The sequence below is a fragment of the Sesamum indicum genome, linkage group LG4 (assembly GCF_000512975.1).
Source record: "Sesamum indicum cultivar Zhongzhi No. 13 linkage group LG4, S_indicum_v1.0, whole genome shotgun sequence".
NCBI classification, from domain to species: domain Eukaryota; kingdom Viridiplantae; phylum Streptophyta; class Magnoliopsida; order Lamiales; family Pedaliaceae; genus Sesamum; species Sesamum indicum.
The window spans coordinates 16,442,860-16,455,061 of NC_026148.1; the positions used below are offsets into that span (position 1 = coordinate 16,442,860).

Here is a 12,202-nt window from a genome sequence, read left to right on the forward strand (position 1 = left end):
TTTATTCTTTCATTCTTTTTCCCCATAGATGGGGTCTTCGTTCTCCTTCTCAACCTAGTGGTGGCATCTTCAGGGGGCATTTAGGGGTCCTCCATCAACAGGCAGGGGGCAATCCTCCTCATTCGATTCGTGAGGCTCCTTCACTCAAGGTGTCCCCTACTACATGGATCCGTGCAGCTTTAGGGGAGACCTCTCACCTCAGCCTCGACCTCTCCCAAAATATGATCTAAGTCCTCTTCTACAACAACCCCCTTTGAATCAGTTTGAAATAAGACAGAATTATGGTTAATTAAAGGAAAGAAAGAAGTAACCTGATTCGAGGGGCAGAGTCTTGGTCACAGGAACCGAAGGATCGACAAAAGGGTCTGGAGCGCTATCCATTGCAGCTTTGAGGTTAAGGAATGAAGGCTCCTCTCTAGAACCTTAAGCCAGGAATTACTCCTTCCAAGCCATGAAACCGTATTCCAAGAAGAACCCAGCTATCTTCGCCACAGCCCGCTGGTAGTCCATAGATTTCTTGAACTTCAAGAGACGACTGAACCAATAAGCTTCCAAATATCGCTGGCCCTCCTCAGTATTAGGAAAATCAAGACGGGCTTACTTAGTTGCCTTCCTAATTGCCTTCGCCTGACCAACAACCTCCTTTTGCAGTTTCTTCAAGTATTTCTCTACTTGCTGGTAGTAACTTACAACCTCCTTCGTTGCCTCCTTTAACTTGGCATTCTCAGTGCTCAAATGCTCCACCTGGTGTGGGCAAAGCAGGACGTTTTTCTTTGGACTCGCTAGAGGCAGGAGTCCCCTTAGGTGATTTGGAGGGAAGGGTCTCTATTGCACGCCCCTCGAAGCATGATCATGCATCAACTTACTAAACATAATATCTTCTGTCAAAGAAAAGAATGAAACAAAATTATGATCAAACCAAAACAAAACAAGTAAGAACTAAAAGGAATATAAAATACCCTGGGGATCCCCCAAAGGTTCCACCCAGGGACTTAAGCCAAAATGTCCTAAAAGCCTTTCATCGATCAAGGACCGACAATCATAAGGCTTCTCATTCAAATCCTCCAACAAGGAGGAGAAGGAAACTGTTTTTTTCACCAACTTTTACAGCCAAAGGAGGGGTGTGTATCCAATGATCTGGGAAGGTTCAAGGGCAAGGATACAACACACAGAAGAAGCTATTCTTCCAGTGTTTTGGGAGATGTGGAGCATGTAAGAAGGACACCCCCGACGAGGGTAAAAATGAAAAAAGCTTGTTTCAACTGAAAGCACTGGGCAACAGCTTTTTTCGTGACAGGGGCCCCATGAAAATGAAAGATCATTAAAAAAACTAGACAAAATCCTAAAGGAGTTGGGGGCCAACTGATTTAAGGGCACCTTGAAAAGACGAGCGACCTCAGCATAAAAGGAGGGGATAGGAGATCTCAAACCTAACCTCAATTGTACAGAAAAGAAACACAAGCAATTTGAAGGGGGGGAATAGGGGGGTCTGATAGGGAGGGAACATAAATAGCAAAAGATGGAGAGACATGGAATTCATCTACCTATTGTTGAATAACAGGAAGTTTGAGACACAAGGGCCCCCAGTCTAGTGGCGACTAAGGCACCTCCCTCTCTTCCTTATCTAGAGAAGACCCTTCCTCCTCATTACTCTCATCTTCTTCCTCCTCGGAAGCCTCATTCATTAAACGACAAGCAATCATTGCCACCTATCTCAAGCTCTACCTGCTGTCACTTAAGGGTTCGGATGAGCCAGGGTCCATTCTCCTCGAAGTTGGCTCAGAGGGATCATCAACTAGGATAGTCTCCCTCATAAACTTGACGACTTATCTAAGGACACCATAAAAGGATTCAAATATAAAAAGATACGAAAGGATAAAATTGCAGAGAAAGGAGGAGATACTTACAGTTTTTTTGGAGGAAACCCTTGCTCTTCAAAAGTACGTAGAAGAAGGAAGGAGATGGGGGGAGTTATGCCTCAGTTAAGGACGTGTGGGGGGGGGGGGGGGGGGAAAGCCCCCCATTTAAAATTTAAAATTTTATATGCAAGGGAACAAATGCAATTAAAAATAAAAAGCGAGGAATTAAAATAATTTTATGTAGAAAAAAAAGTTCTATATTGGTGATATAGGAAAACTACCCATTGGAGGGACTAATCTAAAATGAATTGAAAAAACAAGGATTATTTGAAATTAATCACATGTGGGGACTAAAATAAATTTTATATAAATATATATTAAGGAATGTATGTGGTGGAGTAATAATGCCATCAATTCTAATGCATTTTAATTTTTAATTTTTTTTAAAAATATTTAATTAGTTTTAACGAATATTTTAACGATAAAAATTGAATTTGATGAAATCTTTAAATGTCACAGATTAAATCCAAACATAAGAAACCAAATGTAAATAATAGTATAAGTGAGAGACGAAAAGTAATATTTAACCGCATTTATATAATGCAAATAAAATAATATTAAGATCAAATGATGGAGTCCATACTAATATCTGCTACTTCATAATAATGTTATGTTTTGATATGTACATATTTAATAAAAATGTTGAATTTTTGCTATATATGTATATAAGAGAAGAAAACAACAATTAATATATATATATATATATATGGATTATAAGTGTGAAATAGAGGGAGTCTTTCTTTCACAGCTTCTAATACATTGCAATCACTCGATTAGTAGCAATTACTCTGACTTTCTCTCCCTTTCTTGTAATTTTTTCATCCATAAACTCTCTTCCTTCCCTCCCTCCCTCGCTCCCTCCTGCTTTCCTTCTTCTTGTCCTGTGGTGATCATGATATTCAAACCCATTTCTATTTGTTATTAGAGCATCTCCCCCAACCCTTTTTATTTCTGCACCCCACCTGTTTGATTAAATGCCTACTCAACCATCTTCCAAGCACTCAGACTGAGAGCAATGGCCCTCCTATTTCCTCACCTCATCTCTACTCCATCCCATGTTTCTGCCCTTCCATCCCATTTTATCCCCACTCTGCCTACCCTTAGAGTTTGTGTCAGCACCAGAACCAGCACAAAACACGAGCCCCTCCTCCCACCTTTAATTACGTGCTCTTCCTCTCCTCACAAACTAGTCCGTGATCCCAGATTGGATAAGCATGTGCTGAAACAAAACAAGATACGCTTTGTTCAAAAGCTCAAAACTCTCCTGCTTTCCAAACCAAAACACTTCATGCCCATTCAACTTCTCTACAAATGCCGCTCTTACTTATCTTTACCCAAACCACGCTCTCTCTTATCAATGATCCGTCGTTATCCCACCATTTTCGAGCTCTTCACTATTCCAACCCCACCTACACCATTCCATGCCTCTGGTCCGCTTTCTCAACTTTGTGTCCGTCTCACTCCAGCTGCTGAGGCCCTTGCGAGAAAGGAAACTGATCTTAAGAAATGCATGTCTAACTCTTTGGCTGCAAAACTACAGAAACTTTTAATGCTTGCCTCCCCATATCACAGGCTTCTCTTGTCCAAGCTTGTGCATTTGGGTCCTGACCTTGGTCTGCCCATTAACTTCCGCTCGCGCCTTTGCAATGACCACCCAGATAAGTTTAAGGTTGTCGACACTTCTTATGGACGTGCACTTGAGCTTGTCAACTGGGATCCAAATTTGGCTAACATCTTACCATCACGTGATGAAAATGAATCTGTTGGGCTGATAGTCGACAGGCCATTGAAATTCAAACATCTACGGCTGAGGAAGGGGCTTAATTTGAAGAGGCAACATCGTGATTATCTCATAAAGTTCAGGGAACTTCCGAATGTTTGCCCGTACAATACTAACGTGACAGATTTGGTGAAAGAGTCAATTGAGGCCGAGAAGAGAGCTTGTGCCGTGGTGAGAGAGGTTTTAGGGATGACAATAGAGAAGAGGACTTTGGTGGACCATTTAACGCATTTTAGGAAGGAGTTTGGATTGCCAAACAAGCTGAGAGGAATGCTGGTGAGGCACCCTGAGATGTTTTATGTTAGCTTAAAGGGTCAAAGAGATTCTGTCTTTCTGGTGGAGGGATATAATGATAAGGGTGTACTTGTGGAGAAGGATGAAATTTCGGCCATAAAAGATGAGCTGATGGAGCTAGTACGAGAAGGGAAGAGGATGAGAAGAGAGAGAAGAAAAGAAAACATTTATGGTGATGTCAATAAAAGCAACACTCAACCGTTGGACAATCAAGTTGATGATGGATATTATGACGACTTTGCAGATGATTTAGATGATTTGTTCCAACTAGAAGATTACAGTTCTGAGGATGATGTGGACGATGATGAAAATGAAGAGCTAATGAGGTTGCAAGAGAAAGGGGAGTTTTGGATGGCTGAGAGAAATGCTTCTTCAATAAACCAGAATGACTGTGGTTCAGGTCCCTGGTAGTATGCTGTATTATTAACATAATTCCTTACGAGTAGTTTGTTTTTCATATAGGGATTTAGAAAATTGGGATACATGCACAGATGTTTAATTATAGTAAAATGCTGCTGTAGTAGAGTTTGACAAATTGGTGAGCATTAATATAAAAAGAAACCATGTAGCTAGTAGTGTGATGTTATTTCTCCGTTCAATTATTAATCTTTACATGACTTATTGACTGCACTTCAGTTCCTCAGCAAAATAGACAAGTCCTGAGATGAAAGTACTACTAATTGTCTATATAGTGATACTGAAGAGTCAAAGTTAAACACTGACACTGCCCAGCACAATTAATTAGCAAGTATATATATTTGAGAGATTACAAGTTAATACTTCACCAAAGTTCTAGAGCTGGCAAAACCCAATATTTAATTAATCCTATTTGGTTAGAGACTTTTCTTAACTAACTAGCTAGCTATATCTCAATATAGCTAGCTAATGGACGACATCTAAAACAACATAGTATGCAATCAAGAGAGGAAGGGATATAATGGTGCCGAAAATGACCCTGAAAAAAACGGAAAAAGAAACAATTAAGATTTTTCATATGTTATAACAAAAATAAGACAGAGTTAGGGACTTACGCAGTGCTGAGCACGTTTGCATGTAAGCCATACTCTTGAGCAAAGACGAAGGAGGCTATTGCTTGTGGTAGAGCGGCCTGAATGGTCAAATTAATTGATTCATCATGATATATTTAAAATTAATTAATAGATGATGTTGTTCGTGGAGAAATATGGATGGAGGTATAATATTGATTTATGAATTAGGTTATGCATGTATATAGATAGAATACCTGGATAACAGCGATTCGGAGGACATTGGATCGCAGTCCCAAAGCCAGAGAGCCAACAGCCACAGTAAGTGGTCCGCTCACGAACCTCAGAAACATACCATATACGGTCAACCTCACCCCACAGGCTATCACCTTCTCTTGTAGTGCCATGAATAAACCTGCATGCACTTCCAATTCATTACATATATATATCATGTACGCTTGGCTAAGCAAACAGTTACTTACCCATAGTGAACATGGCTACCCCACTTCCTGCTTTGGCCATTATCATAACCGATCCGTCCACTATGCTTGGCATTTCAAAATCCCACCTATTTAATATTAAAACAAACAATTATTATTTAACAAATATGATGAACTAAAGTTATCAATACAAGTATGTGTGTGTGTGTATATATATAGATATGCAGTCAGAATTGATATTGGCTCATTAGTACTAGTGCATATCTACCTCTTTGCTAATAGTGCCCAAATGAGGCCAATGGCACAAGCATAACAGTTGGGATTCTTCCCAAGTTTTGCACAAACTTTCTTCATGGTTGGTCCCAGATTATTTGAAGATGCAGATTTTCCACTCTCCTTTGTTGTCGTACCAATAACATTAATAACAGGAGCAGGAGGAGTATTACTGTTGTAATTTGGATCTTTGGGGGGCACCTGTTGTAGTAGCTGATGGTCACTATAATTAGTAGCATCTGGCGTTGCTCCCTGCTGCTGCACAACTATTTCGATATTGGAACAATTTTGCGTGGAGGTGGGACCGTAGTTATGAATACTAGTGTTGGTGGAATTATTAGTATTAGCAGCAGCAGCAGCAGCATTGTTATAAATCAAGCGACTGGTGCGCCAGAACTGGAGCAGGAATAAGAGAATAGGAAACCAGAGTAGAGACTGAAGGACGGAGGATTGGACCACCAAATCCTGGCCCACAGGACCGTACATGGCCTCTAATAAGGGCACCCCCACCACCAGAGTGTTGTTGAGGCTGGAGAGAGAGAATGAGGTTATTGCCCATGACAAGTCCCCTTTTCTGCACAAATTAGCCCACAGGGCTAATACGGAACCCGCAATTGCTTTAGCTATGACATCAGCGGCCAGGAATCGATAATTCATGTGGTAGGGGTCGACACCGGCGGTGAAATGGAAGGTGAAGAAAGGGATGATGAAATAGCAATTGAAGCGGTTGATGGCGTCGCATTGGTCAGGTTTGAACATCCGCCACCATTTCACTGACCCATAACCCAATGCCAGTGCCACGTACAGCGGCGCCATACAGGCCACCACTTTGTACACATCTCCCCACCCAATCATAATGGATCCCTATTGACTACTACTATTCCCCTTCCTTCTGATGGTCCTTAATTTTGCAATCTACGTACGTACGTACGCTTAATCCTCTCAAGGGGTCGATGAAGAAGAAACATGCAAGCAAAGTGAAAGAGGTGCAGTGCAGGCTGCCTGAATTTATAGATGTGTTGGGGAATAGTAATTACATTAATTGGGCCTCTCTATTGAGATCACGTACAACAACCATCAATTATATAAAATTCAAATGCCCCTCTACAATTTCAAAGAAAAATAATAATTAATGAGGGTAACCACTCGGCCACTACGCAACAAGAAATTTAACAACCCCTGAGAATCTAAAACTTGTGAGGCCCGCCTTATAAGGGATTAGGTTTTCTATTGCAAATCTTATAGCATTCTACACTGTATTTGAATTACACACGCCACACAGATAAAATTATTCTTAATAAAATACATAATGTCATTTTTATACACGTGACGTGTGTATATTAAACGAAACAGAAGATGCAATAGTCCGTCTTGTGTACCATTTGGCGCTCCTCATTCTCTTAGTGTGAACGTTCTCTATGAATCGTCCCAAACACAACAACTGTTGAAGATTCAGTGCCCAACGACATTCTGATTCGGACTAAATTTTATCAATTTTAAAATTTGTAAAACTTAAAAAAAAATAAGTATAGTTGTCAGACTAAAATTAAATATTTTTTTTACAGAAACTAAAATTAATATTAAGAATATTTAGTAGACTAAAAAAATATTTTTTTCGATATTATTACCATTGCAATTTTGATTAAGTACTATCTCGAGGAATCCAATTTACATCAATTACTATTAAAGAAAAATAAGATCAATTGTCTTGTTTATACATTATTTAATTTTAATTATCAACAATTAATATATACTAATTATGAATATTAGTATATTATAATTAATCAATAAATATTATTAAAATTGATCAATATCAAATATAGATGAGGCTCGATTTTATGACTTTTTTTATTATGCTTCGTCAATTAAGTTAGGTCTTTGCCTACTAAATTAATTATACCAAAGGGCTTTCAAAACCTATATGAAAATGGGCTTGGTATTGGCCCAAATATTTGGTAAAGACAACTTTGAGTTGGATGCGCTAATATTACATTATAACAATTAACCCTCTATATATATGAGAGATGGATGCGCTAATATTAATTACTCATTAAAAGTTACACGCCGATCTCATAAAATGAATGGATTTAATGTAACTTACCTATTTGTGATATTAAAAATGAATAAATTATTCTATATAAAAAAATAATAGCAATTTATCCTACTGTGTTTTTTAAAATGAAGTTAATTACCTCTCGAGTTAAGGAGGTAAATTGGTTCATTTTAAAAAAGCACATAGGGATCGATAAATTGTTGCATTTTTAAAATTATATATGAAGATAAATTGCTATTTTTTTCATAAAAAAGTAATTTACTCATTTTGAAAAGATGATATCAAGAATGGAATAAGTAGTATGGTGGAGGTGGGTAATGGAGCAAGCATTAAATGTGCTGTTGCGTCCATCGTCGACTTAAGAAGAATTGAATTCCAAATTTAATAAGATTTTCCACTTACTTTTGTCTCTCTTTTAATTTGCTACTTTAACTGCGTCGTCTCACATCATCTTCATTGCCTGCAACTCGAATTTGAATATTCTCATCAAAACAATACATAGAAAGCATATGCACTACTACTACTTGACATCATCTCATCACCAATAATTAATACATATCAATATCACATATTCCATGTCTGTGCACACATTTAATTAAATTTTTTTATTACAGATAAAATAAAAATAATTATAATAAAAAATTATTTTAAAAGAGAATATCTGGAGTAGAAGACAGAGAAAAATAGTCATTAAAAATAAATAACTATTATTATTATTATATTTTACCACTTATAGATAGTGGAGGAAATGTGGAAGTTAGTGGATGAGGGGAAAAAATGACCAAAAATAAGAATAACATCAAACAAGTGCTCTCCCTTATATATATGTATAGATTAAATAATGACGTCTTCTTCTTCTTCTTTTTCCACACACACACATACATATGTATATGTGTGTGTATGGAATTCCTACATATATACATGCATTATGTATATATATATATATATACTAATAAAAATAATTTATTTTTACTCACAAATAACGATTCTTTACAATTCGACGTCAATATATATTTCAAATTAGCCAAAAGTAACCCTTATGTACTTTTCAACCATCCTACTCAATTTTTTCTTCCCATCTATATGTCTTTCAAATATAAGAAAAAGAAGATTTTTGTTCACTCACAAACGATGGTTTGTGGCTCTACGACATCAATTTTTTTTAGTAGATAATATCCCTAAGTTAGTTTTTATTTATTTATTTTTTAAAATGTGATATGTTGATTTATATATTTTATTATTATGTATGATATATTTAAAAAAATAAAAATTTATTTATTATATGTACGCAGAAATTGTGTGCCACAACTGCTAGCATATATATATATAATTAAAAGAGTAGTTAATTAATGAATAATAATAATATGATATAGTTTTGCCTCCAAAACAAGGTGCTAAGTAAGAAAACAAACCAGGGGCACATATTATACATATAGATATATGGGAGCCAACCAAGTGATAAAGCCTACTAAACTTTATTAAAGCTTAACTGCACCACCCATCTATTTATATATTAACTAATAAAGTAAAAAGGATATAATGAATCAAAATATTCATGCTAAATTTAACATCATATTTGTATATATCTTTAATTAGTGTTCATGCTTCAATATTAATGGTGTCCACTTGTTAATGACGTACACCTCACTGCACTCCCTCCCTTCTATATATATAATACAGGTCGTCTTTATTTGAAAAGGTTGTTAGATTAGTCAATGCGACCACTAAGCAAGTTTATTTAATTATAGTGCAATTCATTGCAAATGGATTCTATATATATATATGCATGTGTGTCTGAATATGTCACCCAACACACACACGCACATACATGTATATATATTAATTAATCATTAATGGTTTTAGCTGAGTAGGTAGTAACAGCAGGCTACCTACACAGACATGCACCATGCCAGTAACCAAACAACACTTGGATTCACTATTTATATTATTAGTTAGATGGATTCGAGTCTAATTAAATAGTATTGTGTCCCATTCTTGATATTAATTAGCCTAAATTACAATCATTTTTTTTTAAATTTGGTAAAGTATAAATATTTATTTTTGCTTAAAAAATTACAAAATACTCCTTTGATTTGAACGTCCGTCTAACAATGACCTCATTTCATTAAGTTTTTTTCATCTAATTTTTGTGGTGAACTGCCTAAAATAACATTTTGAATTATGTATTTTACAATTTTATACACATTTTAAAATTTGTAAAATACTTTTATGAACTAATTCTCAATGGACTATTTACCTCCCCAAACCTCATTTTTTTATATTTTTAAATATTTTATTTTATTTAAAAAAATAAAAGTAAGGGTAAAATAATAATTTTTATCTTATTGTCTAATAACTACATAATTATTTTTAATTTGAAAGAGATTTATATTTTTTTAAATAATGACACGTTCATAATTATACCAAATATCATATAATGAGAAATAACTATAATTTTCCTTATTAATTATTATTAATAGGTTTGAGCTTGGATATTGCCCATCCATTAATAGTACTACCTCCTCCAGTCAATCAAATATTATATATATATATTTATGCATCAGTAGTAATTAGAATATTAATTAATGGTTATTGTGGAAATGTTTAACAAATTAAAGCATATAGGCATTTATTCACATTCTCTCATCACCTATATCTCATCATCTCCACCAATCAATCAAAAATTATTCCCATGCTTGTTTGCACCCTAGCTCATTTTGTGTATAAACTATATATATATATGATGTACGCAAATGAGATTACTTAAATTTTTATTAATTGGGGTGCAATTTAACCTCACAATACTAGAATTTAGTATAAATTTATTTTTATTTCCCTTTTTCCTCCCTCCCTTTCACTTTCTTCAAGTAGAGCTTATATAGTGATTGGTCATTCATTGTTGTATTAATTAAAGGTTTGAATTGTGTTACATTGTCTTCTTGAACCTGAACTCTTTTCTTAGCTTCATTCATTGAAGTCATTCGGCTAATAACCGCCACATTATCCTTTTAAATTTGGGCCGATTTCTAGTTTCATGTATTATCTCCTTGAATGTGGATATTTTCAGAAATGTAAACATTTTCTCTTATAGGTTGATTTTTTTCTCCATCAATTGCCCCGATTCATGAATATCCTTAGGATATTTAAGAATTAAAAAGGATCATAGATTCTTTTGCAGGCCCGTGCCTTAAAATGGTGATGATAAAAGTTTAGAAGCTAAATATAAAAATAATGGGTTAATCTGGTCGTAATAACTATATCCATTTATAGAACAGTACAAAGAATTTGTGTTCTCTAATTTTAGAAACCATTTGATTTTAGCAAGAGCACAATTGCAGTGCTGATGATATTTTTAATACCAAGTTATATAAATGTTTTGGACACATTGTCGGCCTTATTTTGGGCTTCAACTTTAATATTCATACAAGACTTATTTTGTAATTTGTTCATGAATTTTTTTTTTCTTCTCCCCACATGCTTTATTATTTTAGTCATTCAATTAGTGTGGTTATTTCTTTTCTGAAAAAGCTTTAGGAATGTTCGTATTTCTTCCTGGCTTCAGCGCACTCTGTTATCATCAATCGGTCATAGTGTACAATATCGGGTCGCTGGTCTTGAGATCACATTGGTTTTCACACATCGCGAGGTCGCACATGATGAGGTCGTCTACAATTATGTTACAGTCTTATTTGATACAGGATAGATACAACATAATCGTTTTGTTCTTTTTTATAATAATATTTGTTAGTTTGTTAAGGAAGGTTATGCCACACTATATATATATCCTTTGTATTTCTTCATAAGTGAGTTTTGCAGTATATACAGAAAAATAGAGCTTATTTTTGCTCTGCAATGCTGCCTATTATTTTCCTTCACTTGTAGACTACACACAATTCAACATATTATTGCATCCTTTCTTCTCCACAAGGGAAATTCATAATTTTGTCATTTTACGATTTTGCATTCAATAAGACAAAATTAATTATCAAATGTCAATATTTTCTATTTTTTTAGCAATTTTTTAGCAAAAATTTGTTTTTTTAAGCAATTTTCCGGCAAACCAAATCTTTTTTTTAAACATTTTTTCAGATAAATAATTCTTTTTCCTTAGAAATTTTTCAAAAAAAAAAAAAAAAACTTCGTTTTCTATTACCAATTTCATATGATTTTTTTAGGCCTTATTTCTTTTTTCTTTCTAAAAATTAGCTTTCCAAAAGAATAATTAAAAATAGAAAATAGAAAATAGAACCAGACTTCCCATAGAATTGGACGTTTTTTGGGGGAAAATAGAATCAGTTTCTATTATTTTTTGAGGAAAAAATTACAGACAAATCAATGGCTTTCCCAAATGCAAACTTACTTTTCTCGTTTCGTTTTTTATCAATCATGTTCAAAACAATTTGCCGTTGCCACGAACCCAGTTTCAAAGTTGGCCGATGTGTTGTACCTCGGCCTTG

The 12,202-nt window shown here is 35.0% G+C and overlaps 2 protein-coding genes across 2 annotated transcripts; one reads left to right on the forward strand and one right to left on the reverse strand.

Moving 5' to 3' along the window:
* Positions 2,633–4,441, forward strand: LOC105161256 (protein ROOT PRIMORDIUM DEFECTIVE 1). Its single transcript, XM_011078891.2, has one exon. It carries the CDS (start codon positions 2,935–2,937, stop codon positions 4,402–4,404), a length of 1,470 nt encoding a protein of 489 aa, XP_011077193.1. The 5' UTR covers positions 2,633–2,934; the 3' UTR covers positions 4,405–4,441.
* Positions 4,807–6,746, reverse strand: LOC105161255 (auxin efflux carrier component 5-like). The gene is made up of 5 exons (XM_011078890.2): positions 5,688–6,746; positions 5,462–5,547; positions 5,237–5,394; positions 5,025–5,101; positions 4,807–4,948 (listed from the first exon to the last, which is right to left on the reverse strand). The coding sequence occupies exons 1-5, from the start codon at positions 6,545–6,547 to the stop codon at positions 4,876–4,878; spliced, it is 1,254 nt and encodes a 417-aa protein (XP_011077192.1). The 5' UTR covers positions 6,548–6,746; the 3' UTR covers positions 4,807–4,875.